The 26,548-nt window shown below is 63.7% G+C and overlaps 4 protein-coding genes across 5 annotated transcripts; 2 read left to right on the top strand and 2 right to left on the bottom strand.

Annotated features, from left to right (window-relative positions):
* The first annotated feature begins 205 nt into the window (after nucleotides 1–205).
* Nucleotides 206–2,177, top strand: LSMEM2 (leucine rich single-pass membrane protein 2). The gene is made up of 4 exons (XM_027886215.1): nucleotides 206–326; nucleotides 1,529–1,669; nucleotides 1,753–1,962; nucleotides 2,041–2,177. Exons 1-4 carry the CDS (start codon nucleotides 305–307, stop codon nucleotides 2,175–2,177), a joined length of 510 nt encoding a protein of 169 aa, XP_027742016.1. The 5' UTR covers nucleotides 206–304.
* Nucleotides 2,178–2,398: 221 nt separating this feature from the next.
* IFRD2 (interferon related developmental regulator 2) lies at nucleotides 2,399–6,011 on the bottom strand. The gene is made up of 12 exons (XM_027886260.1): nucleotides 6,008–6,011; nucleotides 5,762–5,878; nucleotides 5,585–5,669; nucleotides 5,329–5,453; nucleotides 5,096–5,253; nucleotides 4,835–4,885; nucleotides 4,324–4,493; nucleotides 4,126–4,231; nucleotides 3,780–3,917; nucleotides 3,506–3,634; nucleotides 3,336–3,431; nucleotides 2,399–3,224 (listed from the first exon to the last, which is right to left on the bottom strand). Exons 3-12 carry the CDS (start codon nucleotides 5,605–5,607, stop codon nucleotides 3,144–3,146), a joined length of 1,077 nt encoding a protein of 358 aa, XP_027742061.1. The 5' UTR covers nucleotides 5,608–5,669; nucleotides 5,762–5,878; nucleotides 6,008–6,011; the 3' UTR covers nucleotides 2,399–3,143.
* A 2,469-nt stretch (nucleotides 6,012–8,480) lies between these two features.
* On the top strand, nucleotides 8,481–10,761 carry LOC114058703 (2'-5'-oligoadenylate synthase 1-like). Its single transcript, XM_027886265.1, has 6 exons — nucleotides 8,481–8,808; nucleotides 8,983–9,277; nucleotides 9,357–9,532; nucleotides 9,615–9,853; nucleotides 9,941–10,076; nucleotides 10,161–10,761. Exons 1-6 carry the CDS (start codon nucleotides 8,614–8,616, stop codon nucleotides 10,686–10,688), a joined length of 1,569 nt encoding a protein of 522 aa, XP_027742066.1. The 5' UTR covers nucleotides 8,481–8,613; the 3' UTR covers nucleotides 10,689–10,761.
* Nucleotides 10,762–11,504: 743 nt separating this feature from the next.
* SEMA3B (semaphorin 3B) lies at nucleotides 11,505–23,851 on the bottom strand. Of its 2 annotated transcripts, none has more exons than XM_027886256.1 (18): nucleotides 23,771–23,851; nucleotides 16,671–16,798; nucleotides 15,657–15,814; nucleotides 15,517–15,579; nucleotides 15,309–15,428; nucleotides 15,141–15,234; nucleotides 14,933–15,052; nucleotides 14,490–14,635; nucleotides 14,282–14,396; nucleotides 14,126–14,195; nucleotides 13,898–14,042; nucleotides 13,570–13,789; nucleotides 13,390–13,481; nucleotides 13,202–13,243; nucleotides 12,949–13,106; nucleotides 12,782–12,837; nucleotides 12,564–12,703; nucleotides 11,505–12,475 (listed from the first exon to the last, which is right to left on the bottom strand). In XM_027886256.1, exons 2-18 carry the CDS (start codon nucleotides 16,768–16,770, stop codon nucleotides 12,035–12,037), a joined length of 2,280 nt encoding a protein of 759 aa, XP_027742057.1. In that variant the 5' UTR covers nucleotides 16,771–16,798; nucleotides 23,771–23,851; the 3' UTR covers nucleotides 11,505–12,034. The 2 variants fall into 2 exon arrangements, with proteins under 2 accessions (XP_027742057.1, XP_027742058.1); XM_027886257.1 differs by lacking the exon at nucleotides 23,771–23,851 and adding an exon at nucleotides 23,229–23,507.
* Between the last annotated feature and the right edge of the window lie 2,697 nt (nucleotides 23,852–26,548).

Raw genomic sequence — 26,548 nt, 5'->3', positions numbered from 1 at the left:
CCCTGCATGGACTCTGCTCTGATCCTATGGTGAGGTGGCAACCCTTTTACCCTGGGAAAGGGGGCACGGGGCACTGCCACAACCTGCTTTCCCTTTGCCACACTGGCACTGTGCTGCTGGCAGCCCTGTCCACGCCACCGGGCCCCCCTCCCCACAGCTATTTTTATCCCCCCCCAACCGTGTTTCTCACTGTCCTATTTTAAGCGGCGCAGTTGGCGCACTGGCAACCCAGTGCCCAGCTCCCAGGGGCCCCGCACCACCTCACTGCCCACTCACGCTGCCCGGGCGCAGGGCACGGGGAGCCATGCCCAGGGAGGCTGCAGAAGGTACACTGGGAGCGGGTTGGGGGCTGGTGGGGGCCCTGGCACCTCAGGGGGGACTGGGTGGCACGGGACTGTGGGGTTGGGATGGAAGCAGTGGTCAGATGGTGCCCTCTGCCTCGGGGACTGTGGGCAGAGATGCCTGCCCTGGGAAGAAGGGGGTTGTGGAGGGCTGCAGGTGCAGGGCAGCAGGGTTTGGGGAGGTGGCAGGCAGCTGGCTGGCACAGCCCCCCGCACCAAACCTGTGCAACCACCTCTGTTCCCCTGCATCTGCTCCCCCAGCTGAGGGGGAGCAGATGCAGGGGTGATGGGGGTACCCACAGGGTAGCCCACAGCCAAAGGCAGTGCCCTGTGGAGGGTCTGAGGGGACCCTGGGTACCAGCTGAGGCTCCCCAGCCCTGATGCCTGCTAACCTGCAGGGTGACACACAGTCTGGACAGCAGCAGCATGGCGCCACGCTGCCCTGCGACACGCCACTGACCCCGGGAGGGATTGGGAATGGGCACAGTGCCAGCCTGCCCTTCTCCGCCACGGGCACAGCACGTGGGCCCTCCCTGCTGCCCAAAAATGCACAAACACCTAGAAAAGGACCCTTTCTCTCTACCCTATGCTTGCTTTCCAAAATGGTGCTGGAGCCATGCCTACTTCCAAAAAGCCCCCTCACTCCCATGAGGGATCTGCCCACTTGGGCAGTGGGCACAAGGTCCCCCTGGCACAGAACACATCCCACATCTCCATCTCTGCACCCCCAGGCAACACCCAAGCACGGTGCCTGCAGGGCAAGCTGAGCAACACCGCTGGCTGGCACTGCCCTGGCCCTGCCAACCAGCTCCCAGCTGGCCCTGGGAGCCCCAGCCAGCCCCACAGTGCCCGGGCTATCGGGGCCAGGGGGTGGCACATTCCTGCCCCCAAGCCAGGGCCAGATTCCAGTCCCACTAACGAGGCTCCGGAATCGTGGCCACCAGGTGCCTGCCTGCTAAGTGCTCCGATGACAGCGTCAGGGCCAGGGGGGCACAGCCAGCGCTTGTCTGCCGCGCCTGCAGGGCTGTGCCAAGGGAACACCGGCCTTGGCTGCCTGCCCCAGCACAGCACCGGGCTGCCAAGGTTGGGATCCCCCGCCCCGGGAGGGGTCTGTCCAACAGGGGTACCCGGGGCAGGCAGGGGTTGTGGGCAGGGCACACGCTGACCCTTTGCCTCTGCTCCAGCAGACAGCATGGGAAGGGCCGAGGGTGCCGCGCCGGCAGAGCCCACGGACCCTGACAGCAGTGATCCTGGAGCCATCAGCCTGTGCCCCGTGGAGTCCATCAGCGACCTGCACTTGGCCTCGGGCGGGCAGAAGGGCACAGAGGGTGAGAACGCTGGGGGAGGTGGTTGTGCCAGTACTGGCTGTGCTTGTGGTTGGGTTCTGACCTCTTCTCTCCCCTGCTTGCAGGCAATGGCCCGGCTCCCTCCAGCAGCCTGCGCCGGCCTCCCCCTCAGACCGTGTCCCCTGTGCCCCCGGTGCTCCTGCCCACTCTGCGCCCCGTGCCCCCCGCCAGCCCCTGCCCCTGCCTCGGCCCTGGCCACCCCCTGCTGCTGGCCCTGCTGGTGCTGCTGACACTGGCGAGCCTGGTCCTGGCCACGCTGGCCATCTACCTGAGCGGTATGTGACACTGGGCAGAGTGGGGGGCTGGGGTGCTGCGGGGGATCGTGCCCACATGTCCCCATCCTCTCCCCGCAGTCCTGCAGAGCCAGTCCGTGCGGGCGCTGGCTCAGTGGCTGGAGAGCCAGGAGGACGCCGTGCACCAGCTGCGGGCAGCCAGCAGGCAGCTCTGGGCTCGCCTCAACACCAGCACCCAGCCCAGCGGGCACCGCTGAGCTGCTCCCAGCCCCACCATGGGCTCCAGGCCACCGTGGGAAGGGGCAGCGAAGGGCAGGAGGGGGCAGTGGGCAGCCTTACCCACTCAGACTTGGCAGCATCGCCCCGTGGGACACAGGGGCGATCCCGGCCCCCGCCCCAGGCTGTGAGAGAAAGGGACAGGGCTGTAAGGACTGGCACCCACCTCTGTGACAGCCCTTCCTCCTAAAAAGGCAGAAGGCACTCTCCAATTAGCCTTTTAATTACCTCTTACAATCAAAGTCTTAGAAAATCACCACGATAGATACATTCCCGGAGTGGCAGGCACTGCCAGCTGGCACAACCCCATGCCCGCCTGGGCAGTTGCCCCCCCGTAATTAATTTCCCACAAGATTACTATTTCATATAAAGCATTTGGCTGAAAAAAGGGCTGAGAGTGAGCAGCTGGCAGGGCTGGGCAGGGCCTGCCACCCTACTCTGCTCTGCCACCACCCCTGGTGCCAGACTGGCTGTGGAGGCAGGGGCTTTTCACCAGTGCAGCAGGTGAAAGCGAGTGCTCCTGCCACAGGCACAGACACCAGGCCAGCTGCCCCACAGCCCCGCACTGAGAGCTCTGCCCTCTCAATCACCCCTCAGGCTGTGCCAGGCCACCCTGGTGTCCCCAAGGACTGGAGGTGGGGGGACATGAGCCCTGCCTCTAAAAAGTGCTGCAGGAGCTCTGGTGAAAGCTCTTCCCACTGTGCCACACGGAGTCTCAGCCGCAGAGCAGGCACACAGCAGACATGCCACCACCTCCCCCTGCTCTTCTTTTATCCTTCCTTTCTTTGGTTAAAAAAATAAAAGAGGGGGCAGCCCCCGGTGGGGCAGCTCCAGGCATTAAATACTCTGCTGTACATGAATAAAAGCCCAAGGGCCAGGGGCACCTGCCCCTCACAGTGCTGGGTCTGCAGTCCAGGTGGGCTGGGGGCTCTGCCCCCCTCAGCCCATCACAGCACATCCGCCCGCTTGTCCCGCACACGGCTCCGGGCTTTCGTGCGGGCTTTGAAGGCAGCCAAGTTGTAGAGGTGCTGGAAGAGAGGGAAGGAGAGATGGGTTACGGATGCTCCATCAGCGCCCCCCACACTCAATCAGTGGCACAGGAGGGGACTGTGGGCATAAATCTGGGAGGTGGCACCCACCTTCTCAAAGCGGGAGACCTTGCTGGCTTTCAGAGCAGCCGCATCCAGCACCAAGGGGGGCCCAAGGCTGAAGATCTCCCGTAGCAGCTCATTGTTCTGTGGAAGCAGGGGCCTGTCAGCACCCACCCGCACCAGCTGGGCACTCCCTGGTGCATCTGCCCAGCCCCTACCTGGAGGTGGTGGCGGATGCCAGAGCCCAGCACCTCTTTAAAGGCTTGGTAGGTCCGCTGGCGTGCCCAGCTGTCCAGGTACATGCACTCCAGGCCAAATCGGATGGTCTCCTCCTGGTACTCCCCGCTCTGAGCAGAGAGAGAGGCATCAGCAAGAAACCAGGCACCAGCCCCATGTGTCCCCAGCTCTCCATGGAGGGGAATCACCAAGCAGCTGGGCAGCAGCCATACACTGAGGTTCTCGGCAAGGGAGGGCAACACCAGCCTCCAGCACCTCAATGAAACGCAGGATGTCCCGGAAGATGGATCGCTGCTTCCGTCGGTCTGTCTTGGCTCGGTACTTGTTGCTCTCAGTAGCCAGGACCTTGAGCTGGGCACACAAGAGCTCTGTATCTTGGTGGCACAAGTCCTCCTGCCAAAAAGCAGAGGATTTGGAGGGATGTGGCTCCAGGCACTGCCACCATGGCCAGGACAAGGCAGGGGGATCACCCAGGCCAGCCCCTCTGCCTGGACACCTGCTGGTGACTCCAGTCAGTACCAGCTCAGCAGTGTGTCACTGCCTGCAGCTCCCTCCCTGCCACCCACCTACTGCCCACCCACTGCTGCAGTTCCTGCTGTACCTCCAGGTCCTGGGCCAGCTCGAACACCAGTGCAATGGTTTCCCCGGCCAGGATGCGCAGGGCGACGCTGCTGCTGGACAGCAGTGGGGGCAGCTGCAGCCAGCGACTGGGACAGGGAGGCAGGAGGGCAGTCAGGGACTCCCTGCTCCACAGCTGGCTACTCCACACCAGCCTCCACTCACCCCACACCCCACTCACTTGTCCAAAATGCTCCTGAGGTGGGAGGGGGGGCAGATGGTCAGGAGCAGGGACCACGACTGGAGTGCACTGCAGTGCAGAGGCCCATGCTGGGCAGGTGCTGAGCCCGCCTCACCTGTGCTGGGGGGGCTGAAGATGCCCTCCAAGCAGAACAGGCATGAAATCAGATCCTGGAGGGGAGAAACTCATCAGTCAGACCACAGCTGCCATGAAGATGCCATAGTGAGCTGCACACTGGGGAATGAAGGGGACCCACCACGCCCAGAGCCATCAGGAGGTCCCTGGGGAGGGAGAGACTCCTCCACACAGAACACCCCATCTCTGCAAGTCAGGCCTCCCCCCAACTCAGCTCCACACTGCCCAGGGAAGGGGCCTGGGCTGTCACTGATGTCCCTGTACCCCTACCCCAGCTCAGCTCCAGGCTGCCCTGGCACCGTGGGCTGAGGGCAGGTGGCTCGGCAGCCCCGGCTGCCCTTCTGCAGGGGTACGGGCGACACCCAGGCGCAGTTACCTCGAGGTCAGCAGCAGCAATGTAGCAGCACATGCCCAGAGCCGTGGCACACTGGCGAGAGGAGTGAGGAAAGGGCAGTCAGAGAAGGCAGTGCTGGGACAGATCCAGCACCCAACCAAAGAGAAGCCAGGCTGGGGTGCCCCTGCTTTGCCCCTCTGCTCTGCACAGCACCCAATCCTGTCACCCTCCTGCAACTGCAGGGGCCCCAAAGGCTCTCCCCAGCACCGAAGTGTCCCCAGGAGGAAAGGGGCCGGGCCTTACGCTCTGCCGGGCGCTGGGGCTGGCCGTGCTGTCTGTCAGGACGCTGACGAGCAGGGGCTTCAGGCTGCGGAACACCTCTTCTCCCTCCGGGCCGGAGCCCATCTGGAGGCAGAGGAGGGTGAGGACGGTACCCGCTAGCGCCTGTTCCTCCCCTTTACCTGTGGGCAGCACGAGAGATCTCCCTCAGACCCGGCTCACCGGCCCCGCAGCCCACAGCCCGCCCGCGCCCTGACCTTTCTTGAGACACTTCTCCAGGGAGTCGGAGAGCGTGAGGCGGCGCTCCAGCAAGAACTCGGACAGGGTTTTGGAGGACAAGGCCAGGCGCAGGCTCTGCAGTGCCGCCTGACGCGTCTTGGCGCTGCGAGAGACGGCGGGACGTCACAGCCCGGGCTGTCCCGGGACATGGCACGTCCCTGCCCCCGGCTGCAGCGCTGCCAGGGACGGGCAGCGCGCCAGGAGTGCCCACGCCGGGTGGCAGCCGCTCCTCACCTCTTGTCCAGGAGGCTATCCATGTGCTCCTTCAGCCGGTCCTCTGCCTCCTCCTCCTGGCCTTGCTCACTCGCCGCCTCGCTCCCTGCCCGGGCGGCACCACGTGAAGGCGGGGAGCCCGCGGGTGGGGAACACCGCCACCCACGTGGGGACACCAGAGGGGGCCGCGGGGCTCACCTGGTCCCTCCTCGGCGGGGCTGGCGCCCTCGCTGGCGCTGCTGCAGTGGCTCAGCACCTCGCTGCCGGCCTCCTCCTCGCTGCCGGGCGAGCCCGCCCGGGCGCTGCCGGGGCCGCCTGCGGGGTGCGGGACAGACGCGTGTCAGACCGGCCGTGTCACCCGTGTGACACCCGTCACCCATGTCACCCGTGTCACCCGTGTCACCCGTGCCCGCGGCCCCTCCATTCACGCCCCCCCCAACTCACGGCGCGCGGCGCGGCGGGAGCGCGGCATGGCCGGCGCGCGCGGACCCCACGCCCCGCCTCCGGCGAGACGCCCCGCCCCTGGCCCCGCCCCCTCATCAGCGCACGGCCCCCTGGGAGCGCCCGCTGTGGTCTGCGCATGCGCCTTGGGACCCGTCCATATCCCTGCCTTGTCCCTTCCTGTGCCTCTTCTCCTGCCCATATCCCTTCCCTTCGCGCCCTGCTCGAATCCCTGGCCCTGCCCGTATCCCTGTCCCTGTCCCTGCTTTTCTTCCTGCCCGTGTCCCTGCCCCTCTCTCTGTCCTGACACTGTCTTCGTCCCTGGCTCCGCACTATCCATGCCTGTATCCCTGCCCTGGCATTGTCTCCACTCCTTGCTCCTCATTATCCCTGTCTGCATCCCTTGGGCTGGGTGTGAAAAGCTCCTGACACCTGTCCCTGTCCACCGCCCTGTCCCTGCCTGTACCCCATCCCCACTGCTGGTCCTCTCCCTGCCTACATCCCTCCTGATATCCCTTTCTCTGCCTGTATTCCTGCCCCATTGTCACTCACAACTAAGGGGGCATCTGTCGCTGCTCCTGCCCATATCCCTGCCCTGCCACTTAGTCTTTCTTTATGAAATGTTACGACCTTTATTAAGATCTTTTTGTCCTTTTCCTTGCCCCTGTCTGTATTCCTGTCCCTGCCTATCTCTGTTTGGCCCTGCCTGTACCCCTGTGCTGTCCCTGATGCTGACTGGGCCCCATCTCTGTTATAAGTTACTTCTTTTCTTGAATTTTGAAGACGGCAAAAATACCTGCAGGACAAAGAAATATAGCAAGAGTTTTTTATTGCAGTGCTAGTTACCCATTTCCAGCACTGGGTGCACCTCTGGATCATACAAAGAGCACACACATTGTTTGAAAACCGCGCTTTTTGTACCTTTTCGGTATCAGTTGTTGAATATTCATTCATTGTCCATTTGTTGCCTTAAAAGGTAATTTCCCTGCTTTGGAGGTGGGTGTTACCTTTTGGCTGGTTGTAACTTATCTCCCCTGGGCTCGTACAGGGGGTCTTGCATCATCCCCACATTGCAAGGCATGGAGGGCCTCTCTTTGTATCCACATGGCACAGAGGAATACATTTTTATTTATAATTTGTTCCCTGTTCCCGGCCGCAAAAGATTCCCTGGTGTTAGGTCCAGACAGGACCCTTCACCTTACAGACTCCACGGTACGCCTAGAAGTTAGTAAATATGCAGAAATAGTTCTTCTGTTAGTGCCCTTTATTTTAATTTGCTTGGAATAAAACTGGTGCCTTTACTTATCACAATCTCCATCTTACACATATCCCTGCCCCTGCTGCTGATGCTTCCCTGCCCCATCCTTGTCCCTGTCCCTGTCCCTTACAGCCTCCTCTCCGTAGCCCCTGCTTATTTTCTGCCCACGTCCTGACCCCTTGTCCTTTCGTGCTTCTGCCACTATTCCCTATCCCCTTTTTCCTGCTTTTTGCCAGCTCCCAGCTCCCGGGAGCCCACTATCCCCCTGCCTGTAGCCCCCTCCCATCCTCCTGGCCCTGCCTGACCCGAGTTTCCAGGGGTCAAATAAACTATTCCTAGTTTATTTGGGCCAGGAGGGCCCTCACGGAGCCCTTTGCACTTTCGTTTCTAGCTTGGCGGAGTCAGAAACCGAAACCGCAGTCGAAGAAGAAACAGAAATCGAAACTCTGGTTTCCCGGCTCCGGCACTTAAGGCAGCACGGGCAGCAACATCCAGCCTGCGCCTCCCGCTGCCGGGCTCGAGCGGCACTGGGAGCTCCGGTGATGCTGGCACCGGCTGCATCCCACTGCAAGGGAGGGCACCAGAGCCCCTGGTGGTGCTGGCACCGGCCATGCCCCACTGTCGGCGTTGACATCAGGTTCCTCAGTGGCACTGTCACTGGCCATGTCCTGTTGTCTGAAGTGACATCAGGGTCCCCGGTGGTGCTGGCATTGGCCATGTCCCATTACTTAGGGTGACACCAGGAGCCCCGGTGGCACTGTCTGCATCTCATTGCCTACAGGGATGCCAGGGCATCTGCTAACACTGCTGACAGACACATTCCATTGCCTGTGGTGACACCAGGGGCCCTGGTGGCACTGGCCAAGTCCCATTACCCGTGGTGGCACTGTGGTGCCAGCACGATCCCTGTCCCAGGGCTGCACCCCAGCCCAGGCACCTGAGCCCCTGACATGGGCACAGGCAGGCAGGGGCTGGCACCGGGTCCCGATGGGCAGCCAGGGGAGACCCTGTGCCACCGCGGGCACCTGGGCTATGGGGTCCCATAGGGCTCCAGAGCCGGCCTCTAGAGGCACCTGCTCTGCCGCCACCACGTCAGGAGGATGTCAGGGTGATGTGCAGTCCTTCCTGCCCCCTCTGAACCCCTGCAGTGGTGGCAACTCGGACACCCAGGGGACCCCATTGGGCAGGACTTGGGACCACCTTAAGTTCCCAGTGGTGATGGCATAGGGGCGGTGACTTGGGGAGCTTTAAAAGCTGCTGCAGAGACGAGCAGGCTGTGGGAGGTGGGCAGGAGTGGACATAACAGGCAGCAAGTCAGTTGAGAGCAACAGGAGTGAGCACACCTGGCAACATGAATGTGGGCCAGGTGTCATTCACGGATGGACTGGGAACGGTGTCTGCCAGAAACCTGGATGGCTGGATCGCACAGAACCTGGAGCCCAGCACAGCTTTCTCCATGCAGGTGAAGCAGGCGGTGAGGCAGATCTGTGACTTCCTGAAGGAGGACTGCTTTGGGACCGAAATCCATGTCAACAAGATAGTCAAGGTGAGTGCTGCTTGGCTCAGGGGCTAGCCAGCACCCCTGCTATTGCCCTTCCATCTGTCTTGCTGCTCCAGATCCTGCCCTGCCTCAGTTTCCCTTGGCAGCTCCAGGAATGGTGGCAGGCGATCCCAGTGCCGAGGGGCAGCGGTGCTGAGCAGTCAGGGTATCTCTCTGCAGGGTGGCTCAGCGGGCAAGGGCACAGCCCTGAAGAACAACTCTGATGCCGATGTGGTGCTCTTCCTCAGCTGCTTATCCAGCTACCAGAAGCAGAAGGAGAAGAGAAAGGATATGCTGGATTTGATCATAATAAGGCTGAAGGCCTGCAGGGAGAACTTGCAGTTCAATGTGTACATCAGTCCACCCCGGTCCAAGGGTCCTGACAATACACCACGCTCCCTCAGCCTCACTCTTTCCTCCAGGGAGACCAGAGAGTCCATTGATGTGGACATCCTGCCCGCCTATGACGCCTTGGGTAAGTGCTGCAGGCTGGCATGGGGCCAGGCAGTGGTGTCAGTGCTGGGATGGCTCTCACCCTCCTTCTCGCCCCACAGGGCAGGTAAGAGAGGACGCCCCGCCAAGGGCAGAGGTGTACGTGGAGCTCCTGAATGCCCGCGGCCGCCCTGGGGAGTTTTCCACCTGCTTCACTGAGCTACAGAAGAAGTTTGTGAAGCGTCGCCCTGCCAAGCTGAAGAACCTCCTGCGACTGGTCAAGTACTGGTACAAGGAGGTGAGGGGCTGCCCAGCTTTCCCAGCTTCCACTAGGCACTCACCCCAGCCAGCTCTCACCCCTATCCCTGTCTTCTCCCCAGCTGAAGGTACAGAATCCCAAAGCGGACCTGCCTCCCAAGTACGCCCTGGAGCTGCTGACCATCTATGCCTGGGAGGAAGGCACAGGCTCCTGCGACTCCTTTGTTATGGCTCAGGGCTTCCTTACAGTGCTGAAGCTGCTGTGCCAGTACCAGGACATCTGCATCTACTGGGAGAAGTACTACTCGCTCCAGCACGCTGAGATCGGTGCCTTTGTCAAGGGGCTGCTGCGCCGTGACCGGTGAGGGCTCTGTCTTTTGGCACCTGTGCCACTGGCCCCATGGCACTGCCCAGGGCTGACAGCAGCGCCCACTCTTTGTGTTTGCAGCCCTGTCATTCTGGACCCTGCTGACCCCACGGGGATCCTGGGCCAAGGCAAGAACTGGGGCCTGATGGCACAGGCAGCTGCCAGCAGCTGCAGCTCACTGCTCTGCCTGGCAGAGGTCCAGCCCTGGGAGGTGCAGGTAAGGCTGCCTGAGCCTGTGGGCATCATGGCCCCCTACCCCTGGCCCTGCTGGCTTTGCCAACCCACTCTCCTGTCCCTGCAGCCGGCCCGACGTGTGAACATTGAGGTGAAGCAGCTGTCAGGCACCAGACTAAGCATGACCATCAGCCCCTATGACACCATCGGGAAGGTGAAGGAGGTGATCCAGAAGGAGTGGGGCATCCCCTTTTACAGGCAGCACTTGGCACAGCAGGAGCCAGGTAGGAGCAACATCAACCTACAGGATAGCAAGACCCTGGCTGCGCATGGCATCTTCTACAGCACCACGCTGGTGCTGCTGCAGGTTGAGCCCCAGGAGATGCAGGTCTTCGTGAAGGATGATAAGAACCGCACCACTACCTACACGGTGCTGCCCACTGACACTGTCCGGAAGCTGAAGGAGCAGATCCAGAGCCGGCAGGGGCCTCCTGCTGACCAGCAGCGCCTGACGTATGGCTCCAGAGAGCTGGAGGACCGGCACACGCTGGCACATTACAACGTCCAGCCCCAGACCACCATCTACCTGCTCCTGCGGCTCCGGGGGGGTGCAGGCCCCCAGCATCCCCAGTTCCCTGCCTGCTCACCGTTCTGAGCATTGCCCTCAGCACCAGCCCACGCCTCTGTGTAACCCCTCGTCACACTGGAAATAAACGCCTTGGTAGATCCTTGGTAGCTGCTTGCTTGGTTGGGGACAGTGCCAAGTGTCACATGGGGTGGCCAAGGGGTTGGAGTCACCCAACCCCATTGGGATGAGGGGGAACTTCAATGCCACCAGCTGCTCAGGTGGCACAGGGAAACATGGGTGCAGAGCAGCAGTGCTGCCCAAATCCAGGGTGCCTGGTGGGGTCAGGGGTGCCAGCCTGCTGTTAGCTGGACCACAGGAGAAAAAATAGCTCCATCCTTTGCCTCCCCTCTGCCTGCTCCTGCCTGCACCAGTGCCTGCCCATGCCCATGCAGGGGGCTCAGATGTCTGGGCTGGAGCTCAGTCAGTGCTGAGACATGGCTTGTGCTGGTGGCATGGTGTCACCAGAGGCAATGGGTGGCACACCCAGTGCCACCAGGGATCCTGATGCCACCACAGGCATCCTGATGCCACCACAGGCAGCAGGAGGCAGAAGACTCTGAGGTCACCTTCAGTCACTGCCTTAATTGCTGCCTGTTGGCACTGGGGAGGCTTTGGTTTTCATCTCCCAGAAATGAAAGTGGAGCTGAAAGCATGGTAAGCTGGAAGCCTGGGAGGACCCCATCAAACTTGATGATGTTTCTGCAAGTCTTGTCTACCCCAACCCTCCAGGAGCTGCTGAACACCCTGCCTCTTGGCTCAGTGCTGGGGGTTCCCTGCTGTGTGGCACCAGACTGCCCCACCAAGTGCTTCCTGAGGCTCTGGGGCAGACACAGGACCCTGGGCTGAATCTCTGCTTTATTGTGCTCAATTAGTACAAGGTCCCCCATGCCACTGCTCTGCACCCAGGGTGGTGGGTGCCACCTTTGTGCACCCCCACATCTCCCTTTGCACCCCCCTCCTCCTGCTGGGCCCCTGCGTCCCACCAGTGCCCGTCTTGCCCCTCCATGGTCCCACTCCCGCCTGCAGACCTCTTTGGACCCAAGGGTGAACCTGCTGTGTTGTCCCCCTGCAGTGTGATGCTGGGGGGTACTGCCTGGCCCTGCAGGTTTACATTCATCGTAACAGTCGTTAATAAATATTTTGGTGACTCTGCGATGCCGGCAGCCGGCTGGGTCCCCACCGGTGCTGAAGCCGGTGGCAAGGGCAGTCGGCAGCCCTTTGGGGAGCTGCTCATCCTGGCTGCCCTCCTGTGGCCCCGGAGCTTCAACCCCCCGCCATTGCCCATGCAGTGCTGCTGGTAGGGCGGCCGAGGCTGTGCCCCACCTGCGGCCCCGCTCTTAGGCAGAGCCCGGCGCCCGGGGCCAACCCCCGGGTCACCAGGGGGATGCGCTGCGGGGGCCCCGCTCGGCCCGCGGCCCCTCATGGGTGCGCCGGCGGCGGGCTTTGCGTGGCTCCTCACCCTGTCCACGGCCAGGGGATCCCGCGTGGGTGCGAGGTGGTGGTGGGGGTCTTCCCCGGCTCCAGAGCCTCTGGCAGACCTTGTCCGTGGCTCCCAGTGGTGGGCGCTCCACCAGCTGGAGGAAGTCCCGGTACCAGACCTTGTGGCCAGGAGCCCCGGCGGTGAGATGGGGGTCTCCAGCAGGTGCCATGCCCGCAGCCTGCCAGGCACTGATCACCTCCAGCGAGAGCCGCAGGAGGGGCTGGGTGAAGCCGTGCTCGGTGGCATGGCAGAGGTAGAGGCCGGCGTCGGCGCGCTGCACGCTGCGCAGCAGGACACCCCGCTCCGTCCGCACCACCCGCTCATCCATCTGCACCTGCAGCACCCGTGAGGATGGGCGGTCAGCTCGGCGTGGCACAGCATGGCACAGCCCTGCCGGTAGAACCTGGCCAGGGTGAGCCTACCTCTTGCTGGGGGTCATCTAGGGTGCGCTGGTACGTCCAGAGGACGTGGGCTTGCAGGGATTTGGGGATGCACTCGAGGAAAGCGGTGCTGCCCTCCACCCCGTAGAGCTGCTTCTGGGGCACGCTGCCCCGCCGGGGATCTGGGGGGACACGGCCTGGACATCAACCCCCTCACCACGGCAGGGTTGACCCCAAACTCTGTCTGAATCCCAGCTCACCTTCAGAGCAGAGCACGTTGGGGTCACCATTGCGGACATCCTGCCGGCGGAAACGCCTGTAGGAAGGTGGTGCAGGAGCAGGGGCTGCGGCACTGTGATTTGTGCCCCTCACCGTGGCCTCAGGGCAGACTGGCTGCCCCAGCACAACACACTGGCATGTCACCTACCTCTTGGTGTTGGGTACATAGCGGGTGCAGGCGGTGCCATCCCAAGCGCAATACGGGTCCCGGGCCAGGCAGCACTCGGCACAGGCTTTGCCATAGGCACTGCAGCGGTGCAGGGGCAGCTGGGCCAGTGCTGTGGTGGAGCCCACATAGAGCTGGTGCTGTGGGGAGAGCAGAGCTGAGCATGCCCACACCATGGCATGGGGCTAGGCAGAGCCATGGTGGGACATGGGGACACTCTGGGGTCCCCCCTTACCCGCTTGGAGGAGAGCTGCAGGCTGGTGATGGGGGAGGCATCCTGAGGGCAGAGCATGGGCAGGAGTTAAGGGTGTGCAGCTCCCATGTCCTGGCAGCTGGAGTGCCCTGGCACAACCCAGAGCATGGGCAGCACAAGGGAGTGCCAGAGGGAGTCTGACTTGGGGGATGCAGAGCCCCCATGCTCACCTGGAAGACCTGCAGCTCCTCCAGCAGCAGTGGCTCCATGCGGTGCCAGCTCTCCTTGGGCACTGAGACCACCTTCAGCACTGTGCCCACATCTGCGGGCAGGGAGGGGTGAGCGCAGAGTCCCGGCAGCAGCGTCCCCCTGCTCTCCCCCACTGCCTCAGTCCTGGGGCCACCACATACCTGTGCCAATGAAGAGGACATCATAGTGGCCATCAGCAGCGGTGACCCGGTCCACGGCGATGCGGGTGAAGGTGTAGGGCACAGCAGCTTGCAGGAAGAGGGGCCGCTGGCCGTGGGGCAACACAGGGTTGTACATCAGCGGGTGATGCCGGGCAAACTGGATCACTTCATCTGGGAAGTCCTTGGTGGAGCCGAAGGTGCCGAAGGTTTTGCTGGGGCACTGCGGGGAAGCAGCACTGGCTAAGCAAGGACTCACACCCCACTGACCCCACTCCAGCTAGTGGCATCCCACTGCTGGCACCAGCCAGGGCACCCCCACACCACGTACCATGCCCGGGCGGGGGTATGGCACACGACCCTGGTATGACACCCACTGGTAGTTGGGACCTTCCTTGTGTGCAAAGGGGCCCAGGAAAGCCCGTCGGATGTCAGCCATGGTGTAGACGCAGACAGCTGAGCCCTGGAAAACAGAGCTGGTGGGAGAGAGAGGGGATGATGTGAGGGGGCAAGGGGGGCACCACTAGGTACGAGCAGAGTGGTGGGGAGGGGGCTTGACCTGGATGTGGAGAAGATGGCATAGACCAGAGGGTTGCGCTTGTCCCTTGTCTGCAGCAGGAAAACATCCCCTGCAAGCACAGAAGGCATCAGTGCTGCCTCGATACACCAGCAATGCCCACAGCTACCCTGAGGGGCTGCGTCCCTCTGCACTCACGGAGCTCATCGAAGTGGGTGTCTGCCCCATCAGGTCCTGGCACAGCACAGACAAGCCGAGCCTTCAGGAAGGTCGTCCACTTGTTCACCAGGCTGCGCTGCCCACCCATGTCGTTCTGCCAGGGAAAGGAGGGCACCAGTGTCAGCAGCAGCCGGTGGCACCCTCGGGCACCTCAGCTCCCAGTTCACCTGCCCACAGATGCTCTCACCCGGCAGAGCTGGCCGATGCGGGCGAAGCTGGTCTTGCCCAGCCCCTGCTGCCGCTCAACCGCTGTCTCACGGAAGAAGAAGTAGATCTTGTCATCGTCAGGGTCTTCACTCTCTGGCACCCAAAAAACAGCCACGAACTTGGGCTCTGGGGACAGAAGGGCGATGCCTCACTATCTCTGTTCCCCAGGGACACTGGGACACCTGTCGAGGTCCCATGAAAACCAACCCTGCCCAGCTGCCAGGCAGAGGCAGAGTGAGGATGGGATGCCATCCCTGCCGTTGCAGGGAACACAGAGACCCCTGAAATCACCCTCTGGAGGCATGGGAGGACAAGGTACAGCCTAGCCCGGAGAAGTCATTGCCCTGATGCCTCCAGGGAGCAGCAACGCTGTGCTGGGGTGTCAGCGGACACCCTGCCACCCTCCCACTTCCCAGCACTGACCATTGAGCCAGCGGGAGTCATGCTGCTCTGTGCGGATGGAGGGACGCCGGCCCAGGCTGCGGAAGATGGTAAAGTCACGGCCCATCAGGTCGGTGGCCACCCCAGAGTAGAGCTCCTCGCCTGGCAGGCACCAAGGGAAGCGTTATGGGGGAGCCCCCAGCACCCCCGTGTTGCACTGCACCCAGCACTGGGCTCGGCTCTCCCTTACCCACGAGGACGGAGGCGGCTGTGTGCCGGGGGTCGTATGGGCTCTTCCCCTTGCCATCCTCAGTGCGGCGTGGGTCCAGCTTGAAGATGGGCTCCTGGAGAGGGGTAAGGATGGGAGGTGGGCAGGTGGCAACAGCCAAGGCCCATGGCAGTGCTGGGGGAGGCTCACTTCTGCATGCTGGCCGGCCTCCACGAAGGCACAGACGGGGTGGAAGGCGCCGGTGCCGCAAGCGTACAGGTGGGTCCGGTTGTAGGGGTGCAGGATCTTCACAAAGTTCATGCACTCAGCCTGGGGATGGAGAGCACAGGGGCTGAAGTGGTGCTGGGGCAGGCCCCTGGCATTCCCCCACCACCCCACAACATCCCCCAGCACTCACGGTGATGTCCTTGCCAGCCCAGTTGCATTCTTCCCTCCACTCCACTGGAGCCGGCCAGTAGATCTGCAGGTGGAAAAGGGGATGCTCACAGCCCCCCGGCATGCCTGGGGTTGCCCTGCCAGCGTCTCCCCCACTGTTACCTTCCTGTCCCGCTGGCTGATGTCATCCAGGGCCAGGGAGAGGAGGTGGTTCTGGGCGCCGGCAAACAGGCGGCCGCGCTCCTCGTCCAGCAGAAGGGCCTCGTAGCAGCACGAGCGCTCAAGCGAGAAGAGGCGCAGCCCATGGCGAGCCCGCAGCTCTGCCGGGATCCACCGGCACTGCTCAGCCCAGCCCGGCCACTGCCCAGCCCCTTCTCCTGCCCTGGACACACGCTCCAGGGTGACCTGGGTCAGGCCGTCAGGCCGTGGCTCCCCCACCGTGCCATCCCCTCCCCCAAACCTGTCCCACTGGCTTGACCAGGTTCACCAAGCCTGAGCTGGTCCAGCACCCATCCCCACACCAGCCCAACACCCATCCCTGTGTCCCCTGACACCCATCCCCATGCCCCCCAGTACCCATCCCTGCACCGCCCACCCGGCGGGAGGCAGCGGGGCAGAAGGGGCCATTCCCTGCCCTGCAAAGCTAATCCCACCACGGCGGGAACAAACAGCCCTTTGTCAGGCGGGGAGGAGAGCTCTTGCTGCGACCCGCCACTGGACAAAGCCCCCTGCGCCGTGTCGGAGCCCACAGAGAGGCCAGCTGGGACACGGCACCAGTTCTCCGTCCGGCACAGCGTTCTCACCAGGCGTGGCACAGCTGTGGCTAGGGAGTGCCACCACGGTACATACAAGGGTAGGGGCACCCGAGCCAGCACATGCTGGGGGGGCTGGGAGTGAGGTCCCAAGCACAGGCATGGCCCCAAGGGCATGCAGGTGGCCCTGGAGGAGCTGGCATCAGGATAGGAATGTGGCAGCCAGTACCAACACCTGGTAGCCCATGGAGAGAGCAGCAGCAGTGCCGGGAAGGCATCTGTGCTGGTGTTTCGCACCCCTCCCACCACGCTGCCCCCACAGACGCTCCCGTCCCTCAGGATGCTGCTAGGTGCTGCTGACACAGAACTGGTGCACCGGCACCTGACCCCACATCCCCCCACCCTGCCCGTGTCCCACGCTCACCGGGAAAGGCCAGCTTGAGGCGGGGGGTGGCAGCGGGTGGGGGGCGGCCGGCAGCGAGGCCGCGCAGCAGGAGCAGAAGCAGGATCAGCGTGCGGCTCATGGCCGGGATCTGGCTGGTGGCGCCGCGGCTGGGGCAGAGAAGCAAGACCTCAGCTCGGGTTACAGCCCCCTCCCCACTGCCCCCAGACCACAGTCCCTCCCCGATGCTGCTGATGGTATCTGGAGAGTCCCAAGCATCGGCACAGGGCGACCCCAGGCATGGCATGAGGGAAGCCCCCACTGGGCTCGACCTAGCAATTGGAGGGGACACGAGCCAGCCACATCCCTTTGTATCTTTAAACCCGTATTAATCCAAACCCCAAACTAATGGATTCTGGGAACAATCCTCCTGCTCCTGCCCTTGGGGAAACTGAGGCAGCCCAGCTGAGCAGCATCCAGCTCTCCCCATGCCTGCCTGAGCCTGTCGGCAGGAGCCTGCTGGGCTCTGCCCATTCCTGCCGGCAAGCACAGAGCTGTCCTATAGGAATGGGTACAAGAACAGAGCAAGAACCAAAGTGGTGACAACCAGATAGGGCAACCTGGGTGGTCAGTGGGCTCCTAAGCACTGGGCAAGCTGTCCATCACGGGAGTCATGGGGTCCCATGCCTCAGTTTCCCCCACTGCTAGCACCCCCACCATTGGCCCCTGACCCTCCTTGTACCATCCTGTGAACTGGAGCAGGGTTTGGGGGGCTCTAAGTGGGTGTCCACAATCTCCAGAGGGGCCCATGCTGGCGTGCCTGTCACCCTGATGGGTGCCCACCTTAGGGTAGGGAAGCGCTTCTCTGGCTCCAGCAGTAGCACGTTCTCCCCTGGGGAGTGGGAGGCGATGGTTATCAGAGCACCGATGGTTATCAGAGCACTGTGCCAAAAAACCACGGATCCCACCTTGCCCCGTGGCCATGCTGTGGCACTTCCCTGTGCTGCATGTGAGGCACAAGCTGGGCTATGCCGGGCATCAGCCCCTGTGGATTTCACCTGTGGCACACCACCGGGGCCTCACTAGGACAACCAAAGCCCCACTGCAGCACCGGGCTGCGGTGCAATCTCCCTAGGCTCTGCCACCCTGCTCAGGCAAGGCGTTACCTGGGCACCAGTGGGTACCAGCCTGGAGGGTCACACATGCAGAGCAGTGCCTGGCATGGGTCGGGCACATCTGCTGCTGCCTGCACAGTTCCTTCAGGCAGGGGTAGCCCCGCCTGGGCTGGCAGGTGGGGGTGAGCCCGGGGCAGGCAATGGGCAGCGGGCAGGGCCCGGCCGGGCGCAGTGCCGGCTCTGGCTGCCCGGTGTCCCGGAGCGAAGGCGGCCGGCGCTAATGGCATTTGCAGAGGCGCCGGGACGAGGCGCGGGACCCGCCGGGCTCTGCCAGCCCCGACGGCTGCCGCCAGCCAGGGCCGTGCCGGGGTACCTGGGGCCTGCCGCCTGCCCGGACCTGCCGAGCGGCCAGGGCAGACCCCCGGGCGCAGACCCCCGGGCACGGACCGTCGGGGCACTGACCCGGCTGTCACAGAGGGCAGGGTGGAGAGGCGGGCAGCAGCGGCAGCATCACAGACCCTCGGTGCCAACCTTGGCAGATCCAGCCCCCGAGACCCTCCGTGCCAGCCCCGCCGCCGGTCCTCTGGTGCCAGCGGGAACACGAACCCCGCCGCCAGCCCTCCGGTACGAGCCTGGGCAGACCCCCCGACGGCGGTGCAGAGACCCCGACTCGGGACAACCCCTAGCCACCCCCGCGCCCTGCCTGCCCCTCGACCCCCGACACCCACCTGTGTCCCGGCTCGGCTCGGCCCGGCCCGGCCCGGCCCGGCGCGGCCCCGCCCGCCGCCTCCGCCGGGAGGGAGCGGGGCGGCCCCGCGGGGCGGGGCGGGGCGGGGCCGGGGGAGCGCACAGGGACACGCACACGCGTGTGAGAATAGCCACACACGGGCAAACGCGCGGGCACCCTCACACACACACAAACACACGTGTGAGAACACTGACCGTCACTCACACACTCACATAGCTGTGCTGCCGCCCCACGTGGCCCAGGGTGTCGCCAGCGGGGACACCCCCGGTGGCACCCGCTGTCCACAGGGCAGAGCTGAGGATGCCACGCTCAACACACACGTGGCTCAGCAAACGAGTGGCGGGGCTACCTACTCCCTGGGGCAGCTGCCTGCCCGGGAGTGGGGTGTGGGGGCTGTGCCGGGGGGTGTGGGGGCTGTGCCGAAGGGTGCAGGGGCCGTACCGGGGGGTGCCGGGGCCGTCCTGAGGGTGTGGGGGGCCAGTCCCGCGCCCCGTTCAGCTGCAGCCCAGATGTCTGGCCCGGGCCCAGCACGGAGCAAACAAAATTCCTCCGCTGCCTCCCATTTTCCAGCCACCGCTGCCAAGAATAGCAAGTGCCGAGTGGTGCCGGCAGCGGGGCCACGCGTGCCTCGGCGGGCAGGGCTCGGAGCGGGGGAACACGGTCTGCCCTGGGGGCCACACCTGCCTTATCCTCCCCGTGCCCCAGACTGTCCCTACCTAGAGGTGCGGGAGTTCAGGAAGGCAGGTCCAGCATGACTGGGGAGGCAGAGGTACAGGCAGGGGTGCAGGCAGGGGTGCAGGCAGCAGCGAGTGCAGGAGGTGCAGGGTGAGTGGGGAGGCAGGAGTGCAGGCAGAAGCAGGCATAGGCAGGTGCAGGCAGTGAGTGCCAGCAGGCAGCGAGTGCAGGTGGGCTGGCAGTCAATGCAGGCAGGTCAGGTGCAGGTGTAGGCAGGTCAGGTGCAGGTGCAGGCAGACAGCTGGCACAAGCAGGCAGTGGGTTCAGTAGGCAGTGGGAGCCATGCGGGCAGGCACAGGCAGGCCAGCTGCAGGCAGGAGGAGCTGTGCCAAGGAGGGTGCCTCGGCAATGCCTTTCTGTCCCACTGCCAGTAACCCTTCTGCTGCTAGCCCTGGTGCATGTCAGCAGGCTCTGCCTCAGCACTGCCACTTGTCCTGGCTGTGCCATGGTGCTGAGTGCCAGCTCTGCTTTGTGGGCAGCAAGGGAGGCAGGGACAGTGAGGGGATGGGGTCAGGTGGCAGAGGAGCACTGGCACCGGTATGGCAGGGGTTATTCTGCCATAAGACTTTGCCCAGGTGCCACAGTAGGACTTTGGGCTGGGTGGCCCCCACGCAGTTGGGCACGGCATCCCTGTGCCTAGTGTCCCAGGATGGCAGGCTGAGATGGTGGGGATAGGGACATCGTACCCAGCCCTGCACAGTGGGCACGCTCCTGTGCTGTGCCAGCACTGTGCCTCAGTGTCCCTTCACCCAGCTGGGACTTTTCCAACCACCGCCACTCCCGGCACGCGTGGCGAGGTGGCCAGGTGACGTCATCACCACCCCAGCCCTGGAGCCCTTCGGGGACCTTGCTGGCAGTGGCTCCGCCTGGAGAAACCATCAGGCGTCAGAAGGGCCGGGCTTCCATCCCGGAAAAAACGGCGCGGGAGGGATGCGCCACGTCGGCCACCGGCCACCCCTTCCCGCCCCACCGAGTGTTGCTGGCAAGCGCCGGATCCACTGGGCGCTGGCATGGTGACGGTCCCCAGCTGGAATGGGTATCGCCACCAGCATCCCGCCCTCATCCCTGTACTCCCTGCCAGCTCGCGGAAGGCGTCCCGGCCAGGTGTCGGTGGCCTGGCCCCCCGCCAGCGCGGGGGTGTCACCGCCAACGGCACAAGCAGGTGCTGGCGCCTTCGCTCTTTGATCCCGTCCCTGCCGCTGGCAGATCCGCACCCAGGGATCGCTGCCTCGGCCAAATCTCCCCCGGCGGTTCCGGCTCCAGCGAGCATCGGTAGCTCTGCCGGCAGCGCCCCAGCCCTCAGCGGTGTTTGCGGTAGGAAGCGGCTCCTCTCCACCTCCGCAGGGCTCCCGGGGGCAGCACGGCAGCTGGCAACGACCAACGCTCCTGCATTTCCTGTGCCAGCGCGTGAGCCAGGCACACGGATACCCAGGGCATGGGAGGTATCCGTGCCATCGAATAGGTGACCAGGACCAGCGACTGCTGGAGAGCCCCACATGGAGGGAAAAGGGCTGGGATGGACACATACTAGCCCCCAGCATGAGGACAAATCCTGTACCTCAAAGAGGAATGGTACCTCACCAGGAGAGCTCTGGTGATGCTGTGGGGACCTGTGCGGTGACTCCCCAAGAATGCTACAGGGTGGCCCCCCATCTCCTTGGGGGCTAGAGAGCACCCCTCTGCCCTGGTGGAGCCATCGTGTCTGGGGACAGGCAAATCCCAAGGGTCAAGTGTCATACCAAATAGTGCCATAGGCATCCCTGTGCCACCTGGGATGGCATAACACTGTTCCCCAGCCAAGAGATGGGCTTGCACAGCAGGGTAGCCTTTGCCAGCATTCCCAGTGACACTGTCAATTTGTCAGTGGGAGAGGAAAGAGAAGAGGATGGAGGGGTATCCTCACCCAAGCCTGAACCCATGACCTGGGCACAGGTCATGCCTAAGCTGGTACCCCCTGGGCCTGGCCACCTCAAAAAGCTCCCAGTCATTCGTGATGGCACTAAAGATGTGGTGGCTCCTTTGGGAGTCTACCTGTGGCACATGGTGTTGGGCTGTGGGATGGAAGAGGCTTCAGGTGGCCACCACATTACTGGTGCAGAGGGAAGATATGCCAGGCAGGGGACAGAGCCCACTGTGCCCCGAGTGTGCCAGTGCTAGGGCTTGGCTGACAGTGAGAAATGTGCCCAAGCCAGTTGCATCCTTGTAGCACAGAATGATGGTGATGTCCCAGGGGGACAGCAGCTCTGGGCTCACACCCTGTCTGTGGATATACTCGCCTTGGCCCTATGTCCACACCCCATCATAACATGCTGGTGTGAGACCCCAGCAGCAGGGACCCTCGTGGCCCCAGTGCATTCCTGCCGGGATTAGGTACCGGGCTCCCGGCAGCACCATGCTGGTGCAGCCCAGCTAATCCCTTTTTAATTGTCCCAACCCTGTGCCGGGCTGATCTGGGCTCCCCAGGGGATGTGGGGTGTTGTGTGCACCCCAGTGCCTGGGTACATCCAGGGTGCTGTCATCGCATGTCCCTGCTGTGGGACCGAGACCTGGGGTAGGTGTGAACTTTGGAGTGGTGATGAAGAAGCAGGCATTCATCGTCTTGGTGCAGCACAATGGCTTTTAGGGAAAGGGAGGGATACTGGTGTTACAGAATCCTATCCTACTGACCCAGGGTGACCATCTGCCCTTTGGCTTTGTGTCTGCTGGCAGCCAGGCTCTGGGGCAGGCAGAGGGGTCATGTCCCATGCGCTGAAAACCACTGAGCCTGAAGCTCCTTAAATTCACACCAGTGGGGCAGGAGAAGGACATTTAGGGTCTCTGCCACCAACCCAGCCCTTTCCCTATCCCAGTGGGAGGGCAAGGGAGAGGGTGGCTGAGCCCCCCTGCCTGCTGCCCTACCCATGCCACTTTTGTTCTGCCCTGCACCACACCGACCAGAGGCATCCAGCTCCTTCAGCTTTAAAAATAGGCTGGTGTCCCTGCCACGGCATCAGTAATTTTAGCCAGGGCGTGTCCCACTGGGAAGCATGCAGAACTGTTCATCTGCTCCTGCTGGCCCAGCTGCATCCACACCCCGCACTGATGTCAGCCCCTTGATGCCCACTTGCTCATCCCTGCCCTGGGGTAACGCAGTGCAGCCATGGCCGCCTTGGGCACAGGCATTGTCTGGTGGGATGGGAGGGGAGGGGAGTGAGGACAGGTATGTCCATCGGCCCCTTGAGCCTGCCTGCTCCCCATCCTGGGCTTCTTGCCCCCGGAAACAGTGGCACCAGGGAGCACAGCATCTCACGGCAGCCATCAGAACCCATCCAGGCAGTGGCACAGGAGTCCTGGCACCGTGCCCTCTCCTCTCACCCTTCTCCTCTCACCCTGGCCCCCCAACACAACAACCACTTCAGATCACCTCCCACAGCGTTCCCGCGGGGCTGAGCCGGCTGGGAAGGCTGCGGGGGCTGCCACGGAGCATAATGGGGCTATTGATGGGTGAGCCAGCGGCCCCAGCACGGCACAATGGGGCCTTGTCTGCTGGCCCAGCTCCCGCTCCTGCCCAGCCCCATGCCCAGCTTCAGGATGCCCCCTTTCCCGATCACCAGAGACCTCACCCAGGTGCCAGCCAGGGCACAGCCCTGCCTGTGACTGAGCCAGTGAGCACGGTGAAGGAGCCGCAGGTGGGAGTGCACTGAGTGAAACCCCTTTTCCCATAAACCATGAGGCATTGCTGGGGAAACCTCCCAACACAGCAGTGCTCATCCCAGCCACCCCAGCTGGGACAGGGCTTAGGAGTCCCTACTTATCTGTGGGGTGAGAGGGACAAGGAGGCGGCACACGCCCAGTGATGCCTCCACTTCCTTCTAGGAACTGTGTCCAAGCTCACTGGCACCTAGCACACACTGAGAGGAGGCAGGGACCTCACCACTTCCCAGGGAGCTACATGGCCTCAGCCCCACAACCCCATGTGCCCCCTTGGTGGGCCAGCCTGGTGCCCCGAACCAGCCATCTCACCTGCTATGGTGCGTGGGCTCTGCCGGAGCTCGCCTGCCTCCTCGCACGGTGGGTAAGCTGGGGCTGTGACTGCCGCCTGCTCTTTAAACCCCAAATCCCCGGTGCTGTGCGCCAGTCCCGCCAGCGGCGGGGGTGGAGGGAGGGGACGCAAAGCCCCGGTCCCGGCTCCCGGGGCCGGCACCAACAAAAGGCAACTGTGCTGCGTGTCCTCCCTGTGCACCCAGCGACCTGGCTGGCTGCTCGGGGACAGCCCCTCGGGACCCCGGGGCTCCCTGGGGTGCCGCCCCCTCCTCCGCCTGCATTGAGAGGAGGGCAGGAGAGGTGCGAGCAAGCCCTGGGTCCCCAGTCACAGCCGCAAAACATTCTGCTGTCCCCAAGGACGCTTCCCTGCCTGCTTGGTCCTGTTCCTGCCAGGAGGGGTGCCAGGGCGAAGGCACTCATCTGTCCCCCTGCCTCATCTGCTCCTGCAAAGCCCAGCCCAGCAGGGCTGGAGGAGGGAGAGATGTGGCTGCTGCCACCCTGCCCGTTCTGGGGTGACTCACCTCGTGGTACCCCCATAGCTGCCCTGGGGCCGGCTGGCTGCCTGCGAAGCATCCCTGCGGTCCGAAGGCCGAGCAGCCCGTACCGCCTCATTAATGCGGGGTAAATGTGTAACAAGCTCTCAGCCGGGCCGGGGCGGTTTGAACCGCACGGCTCTTGCCTTTCCGGCATGCCGGGAGCTGGGGATTCAGTGGCTCCATCCCAGTAGGAGCCACGCAGTTGGAGCAGGAGGTAGAAGGAAGGTCTGTCTTGTAGCCAGGCATGCTGAGGTGTCCAGTGCTGGCTGGAAGGAGTGGAGTGGGCAGTGCACTGGGCTGGGATGGGCACAAGCCCATCGCTGGAAGGGGAGGCTGATCTCAGCCCATCCACTCTCCAAGAGGGCACAAGGTGAGGGAGCCAAGGGAACCAGACTCTGCTCAGCGGTGCCTGCCATCATGGGAGGCCACGAGCACCATTTTAATTAAAAAAACCAAACAAACCCAAACAGGAAATTCCATTTGAAGGCAAGGGAATGCTTTTTTCTGCTGTGGCAGTGGCCAGGTGCTGACGTGGCTGCGCCAGAGGCTGCGGAGCATCCAGCCATGAGGATCCATGCCCGAGCAGCTGGCACCAGCTGAGCCACTCCTGCTGTAGGGTGGTCTAGAAGCAGTTGGGGACTCTACCAGCACTGTGCCAGGCCCCATCCTCCCTCCTGGCAGCTGTGCAGGAGGAGAGAGGATGGAACACATGATCCTGGGATGCCAGTGCCACCACAGAGTGGGGCTCTTGCCATGATGTCCCAGAGCTGTGGATTGCTGTGCTGTGCCGTGAAGTACCATGTGAAGCCACAGGGCACCTCGGAACGTTGAGCTCCACGGGAAGCATTGGGGTGGTCGGAGGCCTCAGGGTGCAAGTGACCCCCATGGCAGAGGTGCCAGGCAGCACAGCCACCACTTTCTGTTGGACAGACTGAGAGGGACTGGGACTGTACCATGAAGCGGCAGGCAGAGTGCTGGTGTGCAAGTGAGGGGAGAGGGCTTGGGAAGACACAGGTCTGGGGTCATATGGGTGTGACATGGTGGTGAGGGAGCCCAGTGAGGCCAGGCTGGATGCAGGCAGGGTGCGGGCAGTGGTTGGGCAAGGTACAGACAAGGTGTGGGTAACGGGCGGGCAGGGTGTGGGCAGTGAGCCGACAGGGTGCAGAGTGCGAGCAGGGTGCAGGCAGGGTGCGGGCAGTGGTTGGGCAGAGTATGGGCAGTGGGCAGGGGGTGGGCGGGCACGGTGCGGGCAGGGGCAGGCAGGGGGCGGGCACGGTGCGGACAGGGGGCGGGCAGGGGGCGGGCAGCGGGCACTGGGCAGGGTTCCGGGCAGCGGGCGGCAGTGCCACGGGCTGGCGCCAGAGGGCGGCCGGGCTCCGGTCGGGCCGTGCCGCTCAGCTGTGGCCCGGCTCTCCCCGTGCCCCCCGCGCTCTCCGATGCTCCTCCAGCCGTGGCCGCGGTGCCAGGCAGGGGCATCACCAGGCACGGCTGTGCCCCTGCCCACGCACGGTCACGGGACGGCGATGTCTCGCGTGGGTGGTGTGGGGTCACTAGCGCCGTCCCCGCAGCCGGCGGGAACCGGGAGCGGCCGGCGGGGGGATGGCGGGGGCCGGCGCTGCCACGGCACCACGCTGACCTTGCCGGCGGCAGAGCGGGAGCGGGCAGCGCTCTGGGCAGAACCGGCGGAGCTGGAGGTGCTGCCCGTGCCCTGGCACCCACGGCCTGACCTCCCCAGGGACAGCAGCAGTGCCAGCATCGCAGCTGGGAGCCCACCGTGGCCATGGTGTCTCTGTTGTGCTGCCATGGCCATCGGTGCCCCCATACCCATCATTGCCCCTATCTGTGCTTCCTTCAGCCCGCCAAGCCCAGTGTGGTGGCAGGGGGGCCCTACTGGTCACAGACAGGGTGGGGCTCCTGAGAGTGTCACCGAGTGGGCATGGGATGTGCGAGGAGGACTGCGACTGGAGCTGGCATTTCCCCAGTATCTGGTGGAACTGTCCCTCTCCGACAGGGGACATCTGGAAAGGGTGTGTAGGGGGGGATTTCCATGAAGCACCGTGCTCTACTGGTGGGGAGGGGTTTCAGTGAATTGGGCTGTAGGGGAAGCATGTGAGGCGACTGAGGCACGTGCCCCTGACACATGCTGGCCCCCTGCTGCCAACCGACTGGCCATGGCCGGCCCACAGCCCCAGGGACTGGCCCAGCCCCATGGCAAACAGTGCTGAACTGGGCAAGCCAACTCTTGGATTGGGCAAGGAGAGACGACCCCGCACTCACGGCCAGTGGTCTTGGGGCTGCCCTGGCTGCACCTCACTTTCCCCACTGTGGACAGCCCCTTTGCCAACACAGTGGGATTTATCCTGGTTCATGTTTCCTCCTCCCAGCTCAACCCCTGCAGTCCCTGGGCTCACTCCCAGCTGTGGGGCAGGTAGGTCGGTACCGACAGCCCCCTGGCAGCACTGGGCAGGGTGGTGCTGCCAGCTCTGCCATGTGACGGGGGTCCCAGGGACAGGAGCACTGGGAGTGCCGGAGCTGGCTGCACGCCGGCAGTGGCGGGAGCCGGCTGGGGCTGTTTTCCTCTCTGTTTGCTCGGCCCTGGGGACGGCCAGCGATGCAGATCAAGGCCGGCGTCCTTTGGGCAGCCAATTGTCGGCTAGCTCGGAGGGGAGGGAGAGGGGCAGCTGCCCCAGGGCTTTCCCAACCCTGGAGAGAGCCACCATGCCAGCACTGAGCAGCCTGAATCAGTGCCAGGCTCAGTCCACC

This window comes from Empidonax traillii, unplaced genomic scaffold (genome assembly GCF_003031625.1).
Source record: "Empidonax traillii isolate 1590-97213 ecotype Southwest subspecies unplaced genomic scaffold, ASM303162v1 scaffold182:size1009393, whole genome shotgun sequence".
Taxonomy (NCBI): domain Eukaryota; kingdom Metazoa; phylum Chordata; class Aves; order Passeriformes; family Tyrannidae; genus Empidonax; species Empidonax traillii.
This window is presented reverse-complemented; position numbering and strand designations above follow the sequence as displayed.